This window comes from Pinus tabuliformis, chromosome 9, assembly GCF_031772625.1.
Source record: "Pinus tabuliformis cultivar Carrire ecotype Pingquan chromosome 9, CPIR1, whole genome shotgun sequence".
In the NCBI taxonomy this organism is placed as follows: domain Eukaryota; kingdom Viridiplantae; phylum Streptophyta; class Pinopsida; order Pinales; family Pinaceae; genus Pinus; species Pinus tabuliformis.
Genome location: NC_142307.1, coordinates 1,809,357,089 through 1,809,382,033, shown reverse-complemented (window position 1 = coordinate 1,809,382,033; position 24,945 = coordinate 1,809,357,089). Strand labels below are relative to the sequence as shown.

The 24,945-nt window shown below is 37.4% G+C and overlaps 1 protein-coding gene across 2 annotated transcripts in view; it reads right to left on the bottom strand.

The window, feature by feature from the left end:
* The window catches only part of SAC3A (SAC3/GANP/Nin1/mts3/eIF-3 p25 family), a 93,790-nt gene that overhangs the window by 2,167 nt on the left and 66,678 nt on the right, over positions 1 to 24,945 (bottom strand). For both annotated transcript variants that reach the window (XM_089437810.1, XM_089437809.1), the window contains exons 9-10: positions 13,793 to 13,852; positions 13,026 to 13,156 (exon numbers count right to left, since the gene is read on the bottom strand). In XM_089437810.1, the coding sequence (XP_089293936.1) occupies positions 13,026 to 13,156; positions 13,793 to 13,852 (191 nt within the window). The remainder of the gene's footprint in view (positions 1 to 13,025; positions 13,157 to 13,792; positions 13,853 to 24,945) is intronic.

Below are 24,945 nucleotides of genomic sequence, written 5' to 3'. Positions count from 1 at the left end.
TGAATTTATTGGTATATGACTTGCTGACTGAGTCACTAGAAATGACCACAGAAAATAATGTTACAACATTACATCAACTTTAAGACGAGAAGCTTAAATAATGTTAATGTTAAAGATGGAAGGGGGATATGAGCTGATGTGGCTCCCAGATAAAGAACAAAAATATGACCTAGTTCAAGTGAATTTCTTCACAATGTGAAGGGCACACAATTTTTGTGAACGGAGAATACTGGTCAATGAAAAGATGAGCTTTTTCAGAACGCCCATATAAAATGTTTGTGCTCTTTCAAGTATCTAAAACCTCAACTAGTGCAAGTTACAGCTATCAGTGTTTTTCATGAACAGTATTTAACACCAATATGGAGAAGCAAATAAGTACAATTTGGCATGGAAGTGATCTTGGAATTCAATACAATTTCTGCTACCAATAAATCAAATATTGGTTGAACTTAAAGATCAACATTTAAGGCATTCAAGCTAAAGCCGCTGCATGAAATTTGGAAAAGGTTATGGGTTTTCAAAAGTTGGGTTTCATTCTTGCAATGGAACACTTGAATTTTGTTGTTTTAGATATGGTGATGAATCTCAATGTGCTTGGTTCTGGCTTGAAATATTAGATTCTTTATGACTTGAATAACAATTTGATTGTCGCAAAAAGAGATGTGGCTTAAGTTTCTTAAGGATTCAAATCCTCGAAAACCCTTCCGAGCCATATTGCATCACAAGTTGGCAGACCGTTTGTTCTCTACATTTGCAGAGAGCAATGCAATAATTGGTTGCTTACCACCCCATGAAATTACTCATAATCCCAAGAACAACCAAAAAGTACCCAGTAGATAGCTAAAATCTAGCCCCATATCTTTGGAATCTGCTCAGTATATTTAGTTTGGGACATGAAATGTATCATTCCTTATATCGCACTTCCATTCCCAAACAATAACAAGGCAAGAAAAATGTCAATTAGAAATATTTATGAAGCTCACATTTGAAGTCCTAAAATCTAGCTAAAATCTAGCCCAGAACAACCAAAAAGTACCCAGTAGATAGCTAAAATCTAGCCCCATATCTTTGGTATCAGCTCAGTATATTTAGTTTGGGACATGAAATGTATCATTCCTTATATCGCACTTCCATTCCCAAACAACAAGGCAAGAAAAATGTCAATTAGAAATATTTATGAAGCTCACATTTGAAGTCCTAAATCATTATTGTATCATTTCATGGAAGGATAAGTTCGTCAAAATATAAGACCATAACCATCAGCATCTTCACCTTTGTTCATGTACAGATATGGCACTTGCTACACCATATAGTGCATGGGGGTGTCAAAGGACTAGTGCATGACACCTTGCAGTATGTCAGTGGTCACCTATGGAGGTCAGTGGTCACCTTTGAGATTTGCATGGAATATGTATCACATGGACATTATTATTCTATCCATGGGCTTGGTCTCTGCTATTATGAAAGTGTCATGCCTTCCTTGGTAAACTACTTTCTATTTGGAGATGACTTGAACATTTTTTATTATTAATTGATGGATTTCTCTCCTAGGCATGTGCCCAAGGGTTTGTGATTCTCTCATGAGGATTAAAAATATTATTTTGATGACCATTGCCATATTTTGTAATATTATTTTATATGTTACTTACCAAACATAATTATCGAGATATTACTATTTTGCAAGATGGTTGCCTATAACTCTGTATATAAGAAGCTCCCTTCACTCATAATTGTTGTCATTGAGTGAGCAATAGTATTCTTCTTCCTTTGGAGCATATTTGGGTTTATTTTCAACTCAGGTTATGTGAGGCTATTGTTTGAGCTTGTTGTGGTGGATTGGCAAGCATTCCAAGCATGCAAGAGAATTGAATCAAGCTAACCATGTAAGATAATATTCAATGGTGTATAGTTAGTTAGGTGTGGTTTATCTTAGCCCTTTTTTACTATTTTGTTTATTCGTTTAAAAAATTATTTTCTTATTGCTTGTAACAAAATATTGAAGTTAAGAATCCATAGGTAAATAAACACTTAGTTTAACCCAAAGATAAGTAGGTACTAATTTCTCCCTCTCGCAACCATTTAATTCCCAATTTTCAACCATTTTAGTTTCTCCAAAATTAGACATTTTCCTGTTTTACATAATATTCAGCCTCTATTTGTTGTGCACTTCAAATATTTTACAATTTCCATCCATGGATTAGTCTAGAAACTTGTATTCTTTATTTTAAACTAGAGTGGACTCACATTAAATCTTGCTAGAATTTACCTTTTAGATTTGTCTTAAATTTAGCGCATTCTAGCACTAGTTCAAAATTTTGAATTTCCACTAGTTTGCTGACCTAGGACTCACAACTTAAAATACAGTATAAGTTAACCTCATACTCTTGTTGAAAATTCAAATTTTAATTTTTTTATTGCATTTTCATCAATTGTATATATCTTTCACCTTCTGAAATTTGATTTCAACATTGATTTTTTCCTCCTTAGATTATTTTATTCCAAATCTGATTTACTTTACTTCAACAATTTATTAAAAATCCTAAAAGTATTTATCTCAAATATTTCCAAAATTGCTAATAAAATAACACATTGGTATATTAACTCAGAAAATAAAATGCAGTGGAAATAAAACCAGGAAATTAATCACAGTCAATAGCAAATTTGTGCCCAATGCAATCTTCCTTCATATTAAATTCCTCGACAAAATTTGGGCCTAGACCCACAGAAAATACACAAAAAATACAACAGCTAGGAACCTGGAACTTGGCACCACTGGGAAAAATCGGCCTCGCGGAAATCAACACTACTAAAGAAACTAAACCTCTGGAAAATTTAGCCTCCCTCACTAGCAATTCAGCCCATATCTTTTCCCTTGTATGGCCTTTGCACACTTGAAAATTCAGCCTTTGGATATTCCGACTCTCCTCTTCAACTAACTTGGCCTTCTCTCTCCTAGCTTCGACTCCTCTTAAACTTTCTCCTGAAATTCCCTAAAACAATTCTTCTCAACTTCTCTTCAGTCTAATCAAGCCTCTCGCTCTTGAAAAAATCACTTCCTCAACAAGATGTGTCTTCACCTCTCCCATGGGCTTACTTTATAATTTCATTGAGCCAAAATCCCTATCCCTAATCTGCTAAGTGATCAATGGCTACGATTAAATCCTAATCTTCATTTTAGATCAACAGTTGAGTTTATATCTAAGTCACTTAAATAATGTTATTATTTTTCCTTAGAACGTTGACCTAATAGTCCACAATTAATTAATTAAATCAATTATTGTATTTTTCATAAGTTAACCTTAGGAAAGAAATCATAAAATCACTTCACCAAGCAAGCACCTAAAGAGGCAATCAAATATCCTCTACATGCTAAGACACCAAGCCAATGTAGAACACCTTCCAAGGTTACAGAATCAACACTCCCTCCCACCAAGGAAGGGATTCTCCACCACCCCCAGCTCGTCTCTTTAAAACACAAACTTCTCCTTCACTAAAGGTCTGGTCAGAAGATCTGCTACCCACTCTATGGAGATGTACTGCAATCTCACAACACCTTTGTGGACTCCGTATTTAATGATGTGGATCTCATCTCTATATGCTTGAGCCTTGGACCTATCATGGAATATTCAATTTAGCCTCACTCACCAACAATTTGGCCCCTCTTTTCCCTCGTACGACCCTTTCACACTTGTGAAATTTGACCTCTAGATATTTCATCCCTCCTCTAGTAATTTGGCCCTCCTCTTCCACTGACTCAGCCTTCTCTCTCTCCTAGCTTCAACTTCCCTGAAATTTTCTACTAAAATTCCCTATTGCAATTCTTCTCAATTCTCTTTAGTCTAATCAAGCCTCACTCTTGGGAAAATCACTTCCTCAACATAATGTGTCTTCCCCTCTCCCTTGGGTTTATTTTATAATTTTATTAAGCCAAAATCCCTAACCCTAATCTCTTAAGTGATCAGTGGCTAGAATTAAATCCTAAGCCCCATTTGAGATCAATGGTTGAGATTATATCTAAGTCACTTAATCTTATTATTTATCCTTACAACTTTGGCCTAATAGTCCGCAATAATAATTAAATTAAATATTGCACTTTTCCTAAGTTATCCTTAAGAAAGAAATCATAAAATCACTTACTGCACCAAGCAAGCACCTAAAAAAACAATCAAATATTTTCTACATGCTAAGACACCAAGCCAATGTAAAAGACCTTCCGAGGCTACAAAATCAACACTCTCTCCTAGCAAAGAAGGAATTTTCTGCCACTCCCAACTTTTCTCTATAAAAGACGCAATCAAATATTTTCTACATGCTAAGACACCAGGCCAATGTATAATGCCTTTTGAGGCTACAAAATCAACACTCCCTCCTAGCGAGGAAGGAATTTTCCACCACCCCCAACTTGTCTCTATAAAACACAAACTTCCCCCTTCACTAGAGGCTTGGTGAGTATCTACCACTTGCTACTCTATGGAGATTTACTACAATCTCACAGCACCTCTCTGGGACCCTATCTTTGCTGAAGTATTATTTGATCTCTATATGCTTGGACTTATCATGAAACACTGGATTCTTAGAGAGCTTAATGTAACTCTGATTGTCACGATGAACCAAAATGAGCTCAAGACCAAATTACCCTGTGAGCATCTTGTGACTCCATATGGCCTCACAATTCACCTGACTCACTACCATGTACTTAGCCTCTATTGAGCTAGGTGCCATTGAGTGTTGCTTCCTACCATACCATGAGATCATAGTTGATCCCAAGTTGAAACAACACCCTAAAGTACTCTTCCTGTCCATTGCACTCCTTTCTGAGTTTGAATCTATGTAGCCCTGCAACTCCTCTCCACCAACTCTGACATACCTCAGACCATACCCCATTGCACCACGAAGATACCTAAGCACATGCCTCGCTGCCACCCAATGAACCCTCCTCGGCTCCACCATGAACTGGCTGAGTGTGTTCATAGCAAAACAAATATCTAGCCTAATGTTGACCAGATACATCAAGGACCCAATCAACTATCTGTACAAGGTGGGATCCACCAACTCACCCTCAAAAGCACTTAGCTTCCTCAAGTTGGTGATCATAGGTGTGGACATTAGCCTACAAACCTCCATCCTGAATCTCCTCAAAATCTAAACTGCATCCTTGCTTGCCCAGACCAATAAATATCTCTCTTGGTTGTTATCACACCTCTAATCCCAAGAAGTAATGCATCAAGATTCAAAACCAATGTCCTTCATCTTGAACTCTAAAGCAAGGTCTTCCTTGCACATCCATATGATCTTCTATGATCCTATCAAAAAGAGATCGTCAACATACAATATCAAGATAAGCGTCACAAAATCAACAAGTACATAGTAAAAGTTGGAGTCCCACAACCATTAATTTTTAAACTTCAACAACTACTACTCTATCCAATGCTAGAATACAAGCCATGATCAACACCCAAGCAGTCCAAACAAAGCCTGAGGATGACCTCGTCTTGCTTAAATTATTAGGGGAATCACCCTTAGAGAAACCATTTCTTACATGCTTCAATAAAACTCAAGCTACAACAATGTTTGAAACTTCGAACACATCTAGCGTCCACAGGCTTCATGCACATCAAACCACAGGACATACAGTCGACAATAGCAAACCACAAAACATGCAATCAACAACAAATTTGTGAAATCGTGATTCGTGAATACACCCTTTGATAGCAAACCACAAGATGCCAATGCGTTGTTGGGCCCACATAGACACTTATTTTCGCGCCAAAAATCCCATCTCTCTACGAATCTCCTGAACCTAATTTTTTTCCTTTGAAATTAATGTTTTCATTCTGGTTAGGGTTCAATCCGATTCAATCCAGTTCGTCTTTAGGTTCGACTGTTGTTTTGATTGGGATCAGGTTTGAGTTCAAATTTGAGGTTCAACTTTGGGGTTCACCAAACCTCAACGAACTTCAATTTTTTTTCAGGTTCGCAGAATTTCAAACCGAAAGGTTCAAGTTTGGCGAACTCAGTGACGTAGCCCATCAATCCTAAAAACCCATGCACAAGGTGCCTACTTAAGTCTATATAAGGCCTTCTTCAATCTATATACATGGGACTCCCTCCCATGCACAGTCCCATGCACCTCAAAGCCCTGAGGATGCTCAATATACACCTCTTCCTCAATCACCCCATTGAGGAAGGCAATCTTCACATCAATCTGATGTATCCTCCACTCCATTTTTGAAGCAATAGAAATGATCGCCCTGATATGTGCATATTTGGCGACATGAGTAAATGTCTCCTCATAGTCTACTTCCTCCTTTTAGGAGAACCCTCTTTCCATAAGCATCGCTTTGTGCTTCTTGATACTCCCAACAGTTTCATGTTTGATCTTATATATCCACTGAGAAGTAACCATCGACTTCCCTTCAGGCCCTAGTACTATTTCGCAAACATCATTCTTCATGATGGAACTATACTCTTCAATCATGGTATCCTTCCAAACCTGTTGATTTGTTGCCTCATACGTAGAAGGCTCGGACTCACTTATGTCGCTCATCAAGGCCAAATATCTGGAAAATCTGGTTGGTGGTCTACTCTCCCTAAAAGTGTTGCTAGGGGCCTCCACACGCTCCTCAACATCTCTCAATGGTTTCTCAACCCATCTTGGCCTCCTCTTGACAGAGATTGAAGGAGCATCTTACTCATCTTGATCTAAGGTTGTACCCATGTTGCCGGTGCTACTAGTCCCTACTCAACCTTTGGAGCATCTCGCTCCTGATCCTCTACCACTACTGGATTTGTCCCATGTGACCTCCTCAAGATCCTACCTTTGTCAAATCGGACATCCCTCCTTACCACTATCTTCCTCTATCCTAGAATGTAAACCATGAGCATCTTACTCATCTTGATCTAAGGTTGTACCCATGTTGTTGGTGCTACTAGTCCCTACTCAACCTTTGGAGCATCTCACTCTTGATCCTCTACCACTACTAGATCTATCCCATGTGACCTCCTAAAGGTCCTACCTTTGTCAAATCGGACATCCCTCCTTACCACTATCTTCCTTTGTCCAAGAATGTAAACCATGTAGGCCCTTGAAGTCTCACTGTATCCAACAAAAATGCCCCTCTAATGAGGGCTCCAATTTAGTCCTCTTCTTTGAAGTGATGTGGACATACATTGGACTACCAAAGATGCACAAATGACTCGCCTTCGATTTCACTCCTGCAAAAGCCTCCTCAAGAGTCATATCCTCCACTACCTTGTGAGGACTCCTGTTCTACAAGTATACAGCCGTATTACATGCCTCCACCCACAAGAATATAGGCATATCCTAATCATGGCCTTGGTTGCTCCAACTATACCTGTGTTCTTCTTCTCTGCCACTCCATTCTACTACGAATTGTAGGGCATTGTTCGCTCTTTTGTAATTCTTGCTTCCCTACAGACATCCTTAAACCCATTGGAGGAATACTTGCCCCCATTGTCTGATCTCAAGACCTTGATCTCCTTCCCAGTTTGGTTCTCCACAAGAGCTTTGAACTCTTGAAATTGACTAAAGACCCCATCCTTGGTCTTTGGGAGATAAATCCATGTCCTCCTGGAATAGTCATCTATGAATGTCACAAAATAATTGCATCTTGGGACAGACACCACTAACATGGAACCACATATGTCGGAATGCACCAAATCTAACACAACCTTGGACTTGGTCTCACTGCTAGGAAATGTTGCTTTGGCTTGCTTGTCAAGCGCACATCCCTCACTAAACACTGAAAAACCAGTTACCATCTAATATAACAATGGTAGATGTCCCATCCTCCTGTGCTAAATCTCACTTTGGATATCATTGCTGGAGATAATAAAAGACACACAAAGTTGTAGGTTCTCCTTGGAGTTCGGGTTTCCTGGGTATATCTTGTGTTCTATGTGTTGAATGTGTTTGTCTTCTGATTTAATATTAATTTCTTTTGTGTTTGCTAAGTTAGAAAACTCAGTTTTTGCAATTTAAGTTTCCAGATCAACCATCGTTTGTATTTCTGGTTTTACATTTAGAAAATTGCAAATCAGTTACTGGGATTTAAGGAAATCTAACATACAGCCCACTCGAACCTGACTTCATACCTAAAACTTGATGATGCCATAGTGCCAAATCAACTTTATCCACAAAACCCTCATTGCAAAATAAAATTATGTTGTAGAAAACAATTCACTATCGTAAAAACCTTCTCATATCTTATCTCCCCTATAGAGTTTCTATTTCTCTGATACCATGTTAAATTATTTTGTATAGGATCTAATTTACTTTACTACAACAATTTATTAAAAAAAAAAAACAAATATTTATCTCAAATATTTCTGAAATTGATGATAAAATAAGCACACGGTATATTAACTCAGAAAATAATATGCAACTAAATAAAAACTAGGAAACCAATCACACTAAACAGCAAATTTTTGCCCAACACAATCTTCTTTCATATTAAATTTTTGAGGAGAATTTGTGCCTAGACCTGAAGAGAATACATAGAAAAATATAATTGCTAGAAACCTGGAACTCAGCCCCATTGGGAAAAATCAGCCTCAAGGAAATCGACACTACTAAAAAAACTAGACCTCTGGAAAATTTAGCCTCCCTCATCAGCAATTCGGCCCCTCTTTTCCTTTGTACGACCCTTCCACACTTGATAAATTCAGCATCTGGGTATTTCGACCCTTCTTCAATAATTCAACCCTCCTCTTCAACTAACTCGTCCTTCTAACTCTCGTAGCTTCAGCTTCCCTAAACTTTTCTTCCAAAATTCCCTATTGCAATTTTTCTCACTTCTCTTCAGTCTAATCGAGCCTCTTGCTCTTGAAAAAATCACTTCCTCAACATAATGTGTCTTCACCTCTTCCTTGGGCTTATTTTATAATTTCATTATGCCAAAATCCATAACCCTAATCTCCTAAGTGATCAATGTTAAGATTAAATCCTAAGCCTCAATTAAGAACAGCAGATGAGATTATACCTAAGTCACTTAAATATTTTTATTATTTATCCTTAGAATAATTAATTAAATTAATTATTTTACTTTTCCCAAGTTAACCTTCGTAAAGAAATCATAAAATCACTTACTCCACCAAGCAAGCACCTAAAGAGGCAATCAAATATCTTCTACGTGTTACGATACCAAGTCAATGTAGAAGACCTTCCAAGACTACAAAATCAACATTCCTAAAAAGTTAATTCTATGCATTTTAATTGCAAAATTTTTTATTTCCAACTGTCTAAGGCATGAAAATTGCATCTTAAGACTTCATCATTTTCCATTAGAACATCCCCCTTAAGTTGGAGAAAAACTGACCTAAGAAGTGAGGAAGTGTTATTGTGGTGAAAATGGGTATCCTTCCCTAGTTACACAAACCAACACCTTGTGATTGGGACTTTCACACATTGGGGATACTCAACTTCTTAAGTTCCATCTCCCAAGTGGTCTTATCAAATTGTGTCAACTCCATATCTAGGGGTAAAATATTAATGAGGTGGGTATGTTTACCGATCCACTTAGCAGGGTTGTCAAGGTCCTAGCAACCCACTAGATGGGCACACAAAGTGCAGGGGCACACAATCACCTTGGGCCAAGCCCACATTGTTTAGGCCCAACAACCTCCAAACAAGACTAGTACATTATATGGGATCACTTGAAGTGGAGGTGTTAATCTCTCGAAATTGTCTAGTTGTAAAACATGTCATTGTTCAGCAAAAAATTAAATAGGAGATTTTAGTAAATACCAAATTACAAGAGATATAGAGTGCATTCAGTCAATTTAGGTCTACATAAAATAATCTCACCAAATATGCAATTAGTTTTTATAATAGGCCAATGGATAGAAGGTTATGGAACAAAATAGCTTGTTGTCATGTATATCAGACAATAAAGTCTGCAAAAAACACAAGGACAACAACCTATTTAACCTACAACAACCACCCTACAAGTGCCTAAGCATTTCTAGATTGTAAGCCTAGGGGTGAAGAGGTATGAGGGACACTTTTGAGGCTTTTGGGGCCTCCCCTCAACCTAAAACAACTGAAAAAGTAAGATTTTAGCAAGTAGGAAATTACTTTTCAGAATTCCGAGGGAAAGCCTCTTTAGTAAACTCATCCAATATTTTCCAAATTGTGATTTGGCCTTTAATATGGTTGGAAATTACGTGAAATTTACTCTTAGTGATAGAAATTGTTGAAATTAAGGGCAACAAAGTAAATACAAGAGGCTTGGTGAAAATGTAACTTACTTGGATGGTTGAAACTTGAAACTAATGTTTGGATTTGCAAAACAAATCAACTAGATACAAGTGTAAAATCTTTCAAGGCTCGTGGTTCAAACCATTTCATCTATTAATTAGACTACCATTTCATCTATTAAAATCTCTCGTCGTTCAAACCATTTCATCTTACTCCGGATCTATCAAGCATCGAGAGGGATCAAATCCCTCGTGGTTCAAACCTCTTTTTTGAGTGCAAAAATTGAAGAAATGATTGCACCTTGAGAGATTTGATCCCTCTAGGTACTTAATAGATCTAGAGTAAAGATGGATCTAGGTTGGTTTGATATATATAAGCTCGGTAGTTAAAACAATCTACTTGAAGCTCTCATTTGTTATACCATAAAAACCCAATAAGAATATATACCTCTATCTTTGCAGTAGTTATATTAACTATCCTTGGTTTAATTTTATTTTTAATGTTATTATTTGATCTCCTAAATAAATTATAAAACTCAATAACAATTGTATCTAAACTAAGTTGTTATGTATTGGAGAATATAACTAGTTTCGGTCTTCATAATTTGTACCATTACATATTTTATGTAAAAAGCAAAAGAAAAGAAAAAAATATTATTATTTTTCTAGACAGGTATGTTCTTCATGCTTTTAGGTTTTTGAGTCAAAGTCCTATTTGGACATATTGTAAAAGAAAAAGAATAAATAAATAAATAAAAATGAAGTATGTAATTTTGGATCAGAAACCCCTCTAGGTGCCGACTCGGCCTACATGTCAAGTTGACCCTGCCCCAATGGATGTGTCTATTCACACCCTCTCTGAACTATATAAATAGAGAGAAGATGGAGCTCACTTGGGCACACACACACACTTGATGAATTACAGTTTGAAATATCGCAGAGAGGACAGAGGAGAAGCAAAGGGTCGAAGTCTAAAAAAGAGAGTTTGTGGAAGATCTATCTTGGTACATCTCTTGTTGTTGGTCTCTTGCTGATGGATCTGTCGGAAAGAAGGAAGCTCTAACTTGGCATCTAGAGGGTGAAGTTTTTGTGGTCATGGGTCTTGGATACCTCATTTAATCTGACTCTATAAGAAGAGATTGGGTTTTCCCCCTGGAGGGGTTTTGCCCTGGTTTGGAGCCTATATCTTGTGTTCTTTTTGCTTTTGTGATCTTCATATTCATGTTATGGTAATTGTTTGATGAAAGAATGAGAATAAAGATTAATTAAAAAAGCTACACGATTTCACAAGCAATTACTATGAAAGGAAAATCTAAATTAACTAGAGGCCTCCCGATTTTCCAAAATGGTACCAAAGCTAAGGTATGCAGCTGGAGACTAGAAGCTCACTTCTGTTGCCTTAGATTCATGAACATGAACTAGCTTATTCTTGAAAATTTTTGAAGGTTCGTATCTATTATGGTCTGAGATACTCTGAGGCTCATTGTCAATATTACAGTGACATACTTGACTCTGTGGAAACCAATGTTACTTGGGAGCGGAAGCAGGGAGCGACATTTTCAAAAGCTTCCAAGTCGGAAGCAAATCAGGAGCGAATTTTTATATAATATATATTTTTGTATATTTTGATGCATATATGTCAACAAAAGCATGTAGAATGATGAATTAGATATAAAAAGCATAAAAACATGGATTAAACCATATAACATCAATCATCTAGAAGTTATAATCTTCATCAACAACGTCCACAAATTACAAGTTCTCATTTATATAGCATATAAAGGTGCACATGACCAAAATAACATCGAGTGCAATCCATCTCTGAACCAAAAATACATCAACAAATAGGCTCTAGATGGCCTCTAACATCCAAAAAAATCGTGCTACAACAAATAGCTACATATCATCAAAATCATTGCCTATCTTGGGATCTTTGTCATTAAAATCACCCTCTAAGCAATTAACACAAGATAAAAAAAATGTAGCATGTCAAGTCAAAATTTTGTTTGAGTGACGGTTACATTTTTAGTAGGGTCATGATAGAGGAGTTCGACAACCAATATCACTAACATCAAGGTACATAGAGAGTTTTTGTGCTCTTGATTATATACGAGTCCCATACCCTAGTACATGACAAAATCCAAAGGAAACATTGCAATCCCCCCAATCCTGAAATCTTGAAAAACTGATAAGTCTATTGGATTTTGAGTGAATCTAAAATTCTATTTTCTCCATATTAAATCGAATAAGATTGGAACCACTCTCAAACATCCCGAGTCATTTCATTGTACAGTTAAAAATTTAAGTAAAAGGATGAAAATGAAAGATAAAGGAGAATGTCACTTTTACTTTAAAAATTTAACATTACCATAAATTGCATATCAATACTTGGGCCATAGGTTTGAATATTAAGCTGCCCTACTCAAAAACTCTTGTTTCATTGAAAAAAATTGCATTTGGAACATCCTTGTGACAAAAAAATTGTGAGGAAACCAAGGAGCGAATTTTGTGAAAAAACCACAGATATCTGTGAACTATCATCACAGAAGTCCCAGTAATATAGCAGCCATTAAACATCAATACATTGTAAACCTAAAGAATTATTCAATCTAAAAAGATGACTGTCTTTCCAGAACACAATGCATGCATTAGAACCAAGAATAAACATGATTACTTATGTGGAGAAAAAAAGTAACAGAATACATGCTTAAAAACAAGAAGTCTCACAGAATAGTGATCCATTTAGACCAATGCACAGGTGAGTGGTCAAAGTTTGATCTACTATATGTCTATCGTAACGTACATACCTCGCCATTGAAGACAAAAGATGACTAGTGTTGCCTGGATTCAGACAACTATATAATAACTTGTAAGCTGCAAATTCATGACGAGAACCCTCAATGCCTTCAGCATATAGCCCTTGAATCTGTGACTGACACTGTGAAATAACAATTTAAATAGTTAATTAAAAAGGGAAAATAATACATTCCAGATCTAATTTAACTATTAGGCCTGATAGTGCAGATTTTAGTCATGTTTTCCGTCTTTCACGTGCGCCCTTTCATATATAAGACAATGAAAAGTGCCAAGAACAGGACTTTCGCTGAGCTAAGAAGCTCCCTTGTGTTCAAATTATATCACTACACTGATTCAGTTATCTTAACTAAAACATTGAGACTCATCTCAGCCAATCTGAGCAAAGACAATGCAAAGTACTTTGCAGTAGTCACAGAATGCTGTTGACATTCATAAGTAGAGGCACAAGATAACTATAAGAAGAGAAGGCATAACTCTCAAAAATAATCCTATGGCTAATCCTAGAGACATTAGGACAGAAAATAAAAGAAGATTAAACTTTTTCTAGACAGCTTTGAAAATAGCAGATGGAATCAGAAAGTATATGGTATAGACACACTAGGCCTGTTTGAACATGGTTAACAAAAGGTGGACATTTTTTGAAACAAGACACTACTGTCCTCACAAAAATTAACAAGTAAAAAGATGTCCATCAACTACAAAGAAAGACAGGATACAAAAGCAGCACGTCAAAATTACGTGACACAATAATTCGTACCTGGTTGTATTCTGGCATGTCTCCAGCCTCCAGAGCTAATCGAGCATGTGTTTCATAGACCTGCAACAATATATAAAAGGTAATTTCCAAAACTTTATTTCAAGATTTTGTTACTTTGATTCAATGACAAACACATAGATGATCAATACAGAGAAACTGAATCTTGAGTGTCCTTAGTGGAACTCACTTCAGAAAATTAAAGGTCATGTTAAAAAAAGGCTCTGCATAGAGAAAATAAACAGGTAACCATAGAATCAAGTTTTTATGGATTCAAACTTTAAAGAGAGCAAGTTGTCAGTAGGTGAGAGAGCATCTGGGTGCAACTGAATTTGAATAAGCAGCATGCAAAAAAAAAATTACACAGTGATAGTTGATCTCCTAGATATTCATAAAAAATTAAAAATTGTAAAGGATAAGAGACTCCCAGGTATTAGACTTACTCATCGTCAAACCAGGAGAAGAGATTTAATATCAAAATTGTAGAGAAGCAATCATTGTATGGGCACAGAGGGTAGTGCAAACAAAAATTCACAGAAAATCAGAGGATTTTCAGGAAGCATCCCCCGATCAAAGACCCAATAGAGCAATCATTGTATTTCTTCATGAGATCCCTAACTTGAACAAGAATGCCCTGGAAAATAGATGCATTACTTTAAACTTCTTTCTTATTCCCAGCATTTTATCCTTCCAAACATGTTAGATATCTGAAAGAACGACAAGAGAAGAATATTGAAGCATACTGAACATGCAATTAAATGTAAAAGACTTGATGTGATCAAAGGAGGATGTATGTCCCTTTTAATTAGGACACATGTGAGCCAGCAGTGATCCACTCTCAAACATCCTAAGTCATTTCACGGTATGTTAAAAATTTGAGTAAAAGGATGAAAATGAAAATTTAAGGAAAATGTCACTTTTACTTTAAGAATTTAACATTACCATGAATTGCATAGCAACACTAGGGATATAAGCTTGATTATTAGGTTGAGGGATTATTAGGTTGAGGGCCATAGTCTTGAATATTAGGCTAGCCTAGGGGAGAGTAAGAAGTGGGCCAACCAACTAAAAAATCAAAAAATTGAAAAAAAAAAAGGCAAAAAATTTCTGCACGGAACCGGTGAAATAGACCGGTTCAGTTCGGACCGGTTTTGGGCCAAAAACAGCCGGACCAGTCGGTTCCACCAGTTCCGGTCCGGTTCTGATAACACTGGCTTCACCCAGGGACTGGCATGTTAGAGATAATGACATATTTAGAATTATTATGGGATTCTAAGTCCAATGATGTGATGAGCTACTTGTGGCTGACATGCAAGCACTTTCTATTTTTGTAGTACTTGCATGTCGATTTTGATCACAGATTTGGATTCCTTACTATAAGATGAACCGATGAGTATAATTTTGTGAGATTCCAAGGACTTTCTATTTTTAGCAATGGTCACACGTCAGGTCTAATTACACAATCATGTTCCTCACTACATTCTGAGTCCAATGAAGGTGTTTTCATCCAAAACTGAGAAAATTCTACTTTTAGCATTAGGTGCATGGCAACCGTGATTACAAATTCAAAATCCCCACTAAGTTCTTAGTCCAATGGTGGTGGTTTCATCAAAATTTGAGCACTTTCTATTTTAGCAATCATTGCATGGGAGCACTGAAAACATATTTTGGTTCCCCATCTGATTCTGAGTCTAAAAATATAATCTTGGGAGCATGAAATGAGATTTCTATTTTTAGCAATGACTATTTTCAGGCATGCTATATGTGGAAAGGTCCCTCTATCTATTCTAGGCATTCGATACATTTTCCTATTTTTTAAGGGGGTTTCTATTTTTACATGTCAATTTTTACCTCATATGTTGACACATGACAGCAACTGTGAATGGACAAGTGACAAGAATTTGGATGAGTCATCAATGAGGTGGCAGAGGATGAGGTGACAGCAATTAAGCAATTTTATTTTTCTCTCTCATATTTTCCTCTCTCCTAATGTGTTTTCCTCTCCTCTTTCCTCTCCTATTTTCCTTCTCCTTATCTCCTATTTCCTATCCTATTTTTCCTCTCCTTCGCCCCCCTAAACTTTCTCCCTTTTCCTCTCACCTTTACCATATTTTTCTTCTTAAATCTCCTCCCTTTTTTACTTAACAAAAAAGAGAACTAATTCGACCTCTTATAAATAGTTAGGTCGAGTTATCTAAAGATGAGTAACTTAAGCTGAGACGAATTTTCTAAAAATGGGATAATGGAGAAAATTAAGCTAAGTCGTATCACTCGTGGAAAATTACCCTATTCGAATTAGCTATTTTTAACCTTAGAGATATTTTAATCATACGTTAGCTTGGAGATACTTCAATTCAACACAAGCAAGGGGAACTTGACTCAATTTTTCTCTACAACCAGTGCTCATTTCAACCAACCATGCGCATTGATGACCAGGAATACAGAATTCCTGGGGGCAGGCTAAACTTACAACTCTAATTTGTCTTGAGCAATAACAAGAAGTAATACTTTCTTCGCTCCATTATTATTCTCTCTCTGTCCTAATTCTTACTATTTTGTGTCTAGATATCATTGTATTCGAGTGTTGTGACAGTCATCCTGGTGCAGTGAACCTTTTGACTCTCGCAGAACAAAATACAGTTTTGATCCACTCCCTCAAGTTTTTTTTATTCAATGTTATCTGCTGCAAATTATTAAAAGTTCTCAGCTATTTATTTGGGCAATTAGCCACTTAGATACACTTTCTTTTCACAATATTTTTTTCGTATAAACAATTGATTTACAAAGGACTGTTCCACACTTTAAATTTAAGAATTTTTATACACTCATTTGACCACGAACTTGCTGGTCAAACAGCCTTTATCTAGTTTTTTTTTACTGTTTAATGCAGATTTACAGGTTAGAACAGAAGGTACAAAGACTAGAGACACCACCCTAAGGTTGGCATGCACCAACCCAAATGGAGAGGAAGATTTGTTGGTGACACTTAGGGCAGATTTTCCTATATGTTCGCTAATTTTTATTGCTGATTTCTAAAGTTTATATCAATTTGCAGGGTGACATACATACATTACATAGAAGATTAAAGAAGTATACACATATTTAAGCTGCCTAAGCAACTCATTTAGATGACCTATGAATCAACATGAAAGTCTAGGTTAACCTGATTGTCAATTTCGATGACTCCAGTCAACCTTCATGCCAATATCAACTTACGATATAACTACCTAGCATTCTATCTCCCTAAAATTTTGTTTTATCATCAATGCACTAAAATATAAGTAACTACAAGATACATCCTCGAAGTTGGAAGGTGAACAAATAGAAGATATTATCAAAGTTACACAAACTGTGGGCGCAATTGTAATCAGCAAAAGAATCTACTGCAAGTGTGGCACTCATCCAAAGATTACAGTTCCGGGAATCAAAACTCCAGTCCTAATTTACTTATAAATATTATATTTAGAGCTAAAATTTTATATTGAAAAAAAAATGAAATCCAAACTAAAGCATATCAGCAATGTTCCACCAAGGTTCCGGGACGAGGGGGCGAGGGAGCGAGGATACGCGGGAGCGGCCTATATAAAAGCTCCCCACCAATTTTTAGGAAACATGGGGGGACATCAAGGTCTTAAAAGCTTATAAATATAAAATATAATTTATAAATTGAGTCCCCTATGACAATTGGGTTTGAATTGAAAAGCTGCAAAGCATGATCATTGATATGAATATTATTATCTAATATCATATAAATTTAAAATTCTAATTTATAATCATACATCATACATTATGATTAAAGTTTAAACCATATTGATGTTCCACTTCCTACTATGAACATTGAACACTGAACAGTGAATATTGACATAAAATTATAAAAGTCAAGTCTGATACATCAAGAGTCAAAATTTTATAGAGACAGAATAACATAAGAACATCAACATATCGAAAGATAAACAAGCATAATTTTGCTCAAGCCTCAAGGTAATGCCCTGCTAGTCTCTGCATCTAGCTACTGCATGAATAAATAAGGATCAACCATATCACCATCTGAATCTGAATCACTAGCATTCTCAAACATGCTAAGTGGCACACCAACCAACCCTATCTGTCTCTCATCAAGTCTCTCCTCCATATCTACCTGTGCATCATCCTCTGGATCAACATCCCATCGTGTTGTTGGTCCCTTCAAATACTCAGGTGTCTTCATATGCTCAAGACGTAGGGCACTATGCACAACAACTAACTTCTCCGCTCTTTTAGAGGTAAGCTTGTTCCTCTTGACAGAGTGGATGAAGCTATATGTGGACCAATTACTCTCTGCTGCAGAGGAACTAGGAGCGTCTTGCGAATGGAGTGAGGGGCCAAGGCAAATAATGAATTAAATTTATAAGAAAACGAATTGAAACCCTAAAGTATTAAAACTAATGTTAAATTTTAATTATAAACAAAAGTTTATTTAAAAAAATCATGCCCCTCGACCCTCCACGTCCCCCCTCGACCCCGCCCCCTCAACCCCCCACGACCCCCTTTTCGGAAACGACCCCTCAACACAAGGAAACGTCCCCTTGGCACGTCCCCCTATGTACCCTGGTTTTTGGGAGCGAGGGAAACGACCCCTTCTCGTCCCCAAGTCCCCGGAGCACAGGGGAGCTAGGAACCTAGGCAATCAGTGGTTTAGCTTTCATATTCAGACTAGGCAATGAGATTTATCAACAATTTAAATCAGGATGTAGCCCTGTTACCCACCAAAAAGTGGGTGACCCATAGGAGAAAATATTTCTCCACATTTGACAGCTAGCGAGCTCACAACCTTATGATGGCCCACAAACCTTTACATCAAAGCTCTCCACTTTTGCTTCAGTCAATGCTCTCTCCAATCTGAGATGCTTCTAGAAGGAAGATGGGTCATCTATCAAAAAGTACATTGACCATTTTTGTAATCATGTACTTTCATTTAATGTTTTGGGCAATACAAATATGGATCACAGGCCAAGCTGAAAAATTGACCACCCTTGATTGTACCCTTGTTCCTATGCTTCATATAGGAGGTTATCCTTTACCCTAGTCCAGTGTGACCTCCCCTAAGATCCTTCCTTTTGGAGGGGCACAAATAGGAGGCACTGATTGAAGTAGTGTGCCCAAGGTACTCCATACTTACCACATTCCATATTTCCCTTATTATCCACATCCATTATTTGGGTCGCTTGTCATTTGTCATTAGGACTGGTCCCTTATATCCTCATCTCTGAGTCAGGGCCCAAAAACTTACACCAAGAGGTTCATGTAGCTGAAAGAATGATAAAAGCATATGAAGCCAAAACTAAGGAAAAGAAAAATGCAAAAGATGGTTGGGATATAGTAAGCACGTGGGGAAAATCCTAGCATGAGCTTTACTCCTCTCATTAGCCATCACCCATTACCTCTGCATTTTATGTTTCATCTAAAAAGGAACTCTTCATTGTCCCAACCGTGATGAGCAAGAAATTGCTACATCTTTAAGGGGTATTGGAAAAACATTGAGCAAGCTTGGCCTCCTAAGCTCTGCAAGAAGAAAGGAAAACCATTAAATTAAAGGTGCACTAGAGGGGTGGAAAAGGTGGGCCAAGGAAAGGGATAACTTATGCCTCCACAATTGCTCCCACTTCTCATTATAGTACCCAAAGATGTTCGACTCCTTTCTAGCAAGTACCATGGCTATGGCCATCTTCCTTGAAGTATTTACCACTCCACCACCATTATCACATGCACATATGGATTCACTGGTCTACCTGCGTAATGTCCTTCCCCTTGGGGGCTAGAAGCACCTAATTAGGTTAAGAACAAAATCATCCCTAACATAAATGTGATAACTTGCCTACAAATCCTAAGCTAGAAGGGCATTGGAAGCCGAGGCTTTGTGTGAACTATTTTGGTGCCCCTAACATTCAATATGGCTCACAGTGATATTTTAATGGATTTTGTCCCTGATGATGTTAATCTCACTTGATCCTGAGGGTATGTTTTAAGTGGTTGATCACTCCTACAATAGAGATCCTTTGAAGGAAGGCTTGACACCTATCTAGCACCATTCAAAGGGAGTTTTCGCATATTGTTGAAAGCAGATACAACCTTGTAACCCTAGCATTGCCGCTATGACATGTACGTTGGACCTCGATGAGACTACAATTGGTTGTATGCCCCTTGCTACACCTACAGATGATGAAACGTTGTACCAAGAAGCTAGGACATTGGCTTGTTTGTTGATGTGCCCAGATGGCTACAAGACACCCACAGGCTAGCCTTGACCCTATTTGATGGACGTTGCCTTGTTCCAAAGCCCAAATGAGTATGGTTATCAATGAGATGGGTTAGAAGGGCTAGTACACCATGCCCATGTGTCAACACTTGCCTCAATGCCGGCAACATCACCCCCATGTGCACTAGAAGGATGAAGTAAGCCTTCTTAAAGATGGCGTCATGGTAGAAGAGGTGTCATGGTGGAAGAGGAGTTATTTGGAGATATACCCATGCACGTTGATGATTTCTTGGAGTGAGGAGCACTCATGAGCCTCTTTGCCACTTATTTGATAGAGATTATCTATTTTGAGAGGATGACATCATCATGGAGAGCCTTTATTCCCATACATGTGGCCTATTTTGATGTATTTATCATGTATTGAACCTATTTTAAGATCGACTTGTGACCTTTAGGCCTAGTTGAACACTCAAGTAAATTTTTAGTGATTTTACTTGAAAAATAATGAAAAGTTATTTGGTTACCCTCATATAAATAGAGGGGAGTCAATCATCACACTTACACAACACTTCTCTCTCTCTTAAGAAGTATGTACTAGCTCTCTTGATATTTTTTCATGAATGCAATGTGATCTTGGTGGAGTGAATGGGATGATTTTGCATGAGGAGACTTATATTGGATTGATGAAGTGATTCTTGATCAAATGATGTAAGTTTATTGATGATTTTCTTTCATTTTATATGAAAAATTATGAAATTCTAGCTTCTTTGTGCGATATTAAAAAGTGCAATATCTTTTATAAAATCTCAGTTTTCAAGGATCCACCATAGGAACTTTGTGTATCCCTCCTTTGATCATAAATCTCCACTTAGAGAAAGTCGCCAAGGTTTCAAAAAGAGTCATTTTAGTCCTCCACCCACCTCGTCCAAGTTCCTCTATCTTTGACCTCACCATCATTGACTCTGTTGCCCAATTAAGAGAAGGTGCAAAAGTAGTATGTGGTGGTTATTTAAATTTATTCTTTTTCTCTTAAATTTATGGTAACTAGGGTTAGGGCTAGCCTAAATTTGCATTTAATAGCAATTTATTGTCCATTTGTTATTGCCCTATTAAAGGGGATTGCATTTAATAAATATAAGAAGGCAAAATATAGCATTAATTGCATGTTTGCACTCCAAAATTAGGGTGGGCATATTGATTTTAATTGCTGTAATAAGCATTTTCAGCCATTAAAATCCACTGTTTACGGAACCCTAGCTTGCCTCCTTCATAGCCATTGCTCCTTTGTTGATCTTATCACTCATAGGCTATTTTTTTAAGCTGCTATAAGCCATTGCATCCCCTAAATATGCATATCATACAAACCTAACTTAAAGCAGCCTTCCTCTTAATCATAAAGGTCTTAGGAAAGTGTACCTGAACTCTAGACAACTCTTATCTCAGCCTTTGAAGGCTCATCCAGTACCTTTTCCTTCAATCATTACACCTTACATCACCATGAGCCCTCCTTAGTTGAATATCTTGCTGCTGATCATTTGTAGTGAAGCCTCCCTTGTGGGGATAATATCCACCACTAAATTGCTGAAGATAAGTCACTGAGGTAATAATGGTGGTTGATCTCATGTTGCTAGAAGACCTAGGTTGCCTAGTGAGGCTTTGCACTAGGGCTGCTAGATTTTGCGGTAACAATCCTCATGAATTCTAGTCTCCAAACAGTCAACCCTCTCAATCAATGAAAAACAAGCAACAAGAATGAAGAATGATTTTAAAAGACTCCTGCCTAAGTCTGTGATTCTCTGAGTTAAGCAAACTTCCTTAATCCTGCCTGGTCTGTCTAATGGACTCACCCAGGTTTGACCAAACTTCAGGAGTGCTCATAATTTGACACATGCATATCCAAGCCAACAAGTCAAGGAGTGTTAGTAATGAAGTGATTGACCAACTTGCCAAAGTTGTTAATATTTACAACGAGCTTCTTGAGCACATGTCCTATAGCATTTCCAGTTGGCATCAAGGGTTACGGTAGATGTCATAGCACAATAAGAACACTGCAATTGAGGTTTTGATGAGGTTGTTTATCTTGATGGTACAAATTGCTATCGTTGAAATCTGAATTAAATTTTAAATCTGCCATAACTCTATCACCAGAATCAGATCCACTTATACCAGAAATAGATCCTATTTTTGAAATGGATTTGATGCAAAAATCACACATTCCAAGATTTCAATATGGACCCAAGATTCCTCAATTTTGAGAAGAAATGGATATGTGTGCAGTGTGCCCTAAGGCAAATCCAACAACTATGCATATTGCATATTTCCAACCTCAACATACAAATAAATACCAAAGCCTCCATAAAGTATCAGAATTAGTGTTTCCATTGAAAGATGGTTGCTCTGCTAGAGATGGTAGCAATTGTTCGTTGGATTCAAGGAGTGGCATTCGTAAAGTCAAAAGTGGAGACAGTGGAGAGTAGGGACTAAAGATTATTCATCCTAACAAGGAACTAATTCTGACTGTGATAGTGCTCAAGCTAATGGTTGAACATCTTGAGATGAATTCAACACTAATAATTGAATCGCTTTCTCAAATTTTGTAGAGCTTTTTTTTTGAAAAATAAACCTTATAATGGACATCATCATAGCCTCTTCCTTTTAGCTACTAAAACCGAAATGAAATCAGAAGAATCTGATGGATCCATAGATTGGGCTTCTTTGATCATCAGAGAGCCCTTAGCCAAGTGTTGATTGCATATCTCATCCCTGCACATAGAACAAAAGGTAGACAAAGGGCTGACTTCAAGATAAAATGAATGTGCACTTATTTTTCCAAAATAAAGTCGAGATCCAAAAGCAATGCCATATCCCAGAGAATGCAGCATAAAGCAAAGAGCAATAAACTCCAAACAATGCAGAATTCCAGTGAATCATACCCTTAGGCAACACTAAATACTAATTTACAAGATAACTCCAAGGTCCAGCAATGTTTAGCAAACTAGATACTACCAAGAAATATGTTTCATTGTCTCTAAGAGATTGAAAATAGGACAGCATCCATCAGAAAATTTGCTTTTAGCCAGCCAAGTCTTGGACGGAATCCCCTAATAAAGTACTAACCAAGTAAAAACTCTCAGCTTATAATAAATCAAATCAACCAAATACTGTAAAGTCTATTCACCCTTCTATCCTCCAGATCATTGGACACCCAACATGCATTAATGATTGAGTATAATAGATGATTCTAATTAAGCACTGAGTACAATCAATACGAGTCATACTAGAGATGCAGTTGACCAAAGCTACATCCCTCAATCCCTCCAAAATAGCCTAGACATCCCAATATTCATTTTGAATATCTCAAACTCCAAATTAAGCCCTCTCACGACCATATGCCAAAGAAGATCAGGGGCAATGGGACATACTCCTAAGCAAGAAAACGCCACTCCTAGAAGGGAGACAAAATCCTACAAGTCTCCCCAAAAAAATCCCCTTGCTAAACCTACAAGCCTAATAGCAAGGAAACTCCACATCACAAAAACCTTAAACCCTCCAACTCCAAATTAGAAAGACAAGTTAAATCCCAATTTGCCTTGCTACATTCCCAATGACAACAAACCAAACTTGCATCATCTTTCCAAACTCACCATGTGCTCCTAGAAATGAGGAGACCGACACCTTAAATAAATGGGGCAACAAGAAAATATCACATAAACTAAACGGCCCCTCAAACTCTACCTGAACGTTGAGTAGACATCACTTGATGCCATAATAAGACCTACCAAAGTAATGAACCATCAAGTTACCACACCACCCACTTGGCCGCAAGACTACTACCATAGGTGGCAACATCAACCAAACCAAGGCCCCTCTCATCCTTAGGCATAGCACACATATCCCATGCAACCAAAGGAAGACCCCTCTCCACCATACTTGGATCACAATTACTCCCTGAAAATCTTCTCAAGCCACCAAAACTAGGCCCTACTAGGGGACCACCAAGAGACATTGTAGGCATGAGAAGCCTATAAAACACGACCAACAATAATCAACATCCCTATAAAGGGATGATCCTTACAATGTCAAACATAAACTTGTTCTGAAGCCAATGAAGACACTTGAGCCATATAAATATTGGCAAAGACCAACCCAAAAGGAATACCCAAATACCAAACAATGACCCCAAAGAAAATATAATACCAAATTGCAAGAACCTAACCTAGTGATGAATCCAACCAACCCAATTAACCAAAAATCCATCTTGTAAGCACTAACCATAAGGACAAAGATAAACGTATTAATGTTCAACTAATGACCACAAAAGTATGTCAATGGGACTGTGATAGGAACAATGATGTTGATACAAAGTAGGAACGCTAATGTGGCTCCTATATAAGACAAAAAATCAAGAAGAAAATGAACATACTAATCTAAAACCCTAGATGGCCATCTCCAAAGAACGAAGAGATAGTCTAAGAGAAGGATGTAAAAGATGAGTGGCACATTGGCCTTTGGTACCAACTGTGAGAGGCAATCCTAGATCACTAGAGCTCTCTCTCCTAACATTTGAGGTTGACTGGAGAAAACTCGACATAGATGTTTGTCTTGAAGAATAAGGATGCAAGGGGCTCGGGTGAGTACTATGTGACTATCTACAAGGAAGGGCTTGTCACTAAGGTCTAGAGGGTCTCAACGTGCGACTAAACTGACTACTAGAACAAGGTTTGATTTGGTGGCATCTTTAGGATCTCAATGGGACAGGAATGGAGCCCCATGTCATCACTAATCTTTGTCTCCCTCTGTTGCTTGGTGCCCTAAGTCAAGAGCACTGTAAAAAAAGGTAACCTACCCAGAAGTCGATCCCTAGAGTGGATGTGGTTGAAGGATGGAAGCATGGATATATAATGCCAAGCATCTCTGGTTG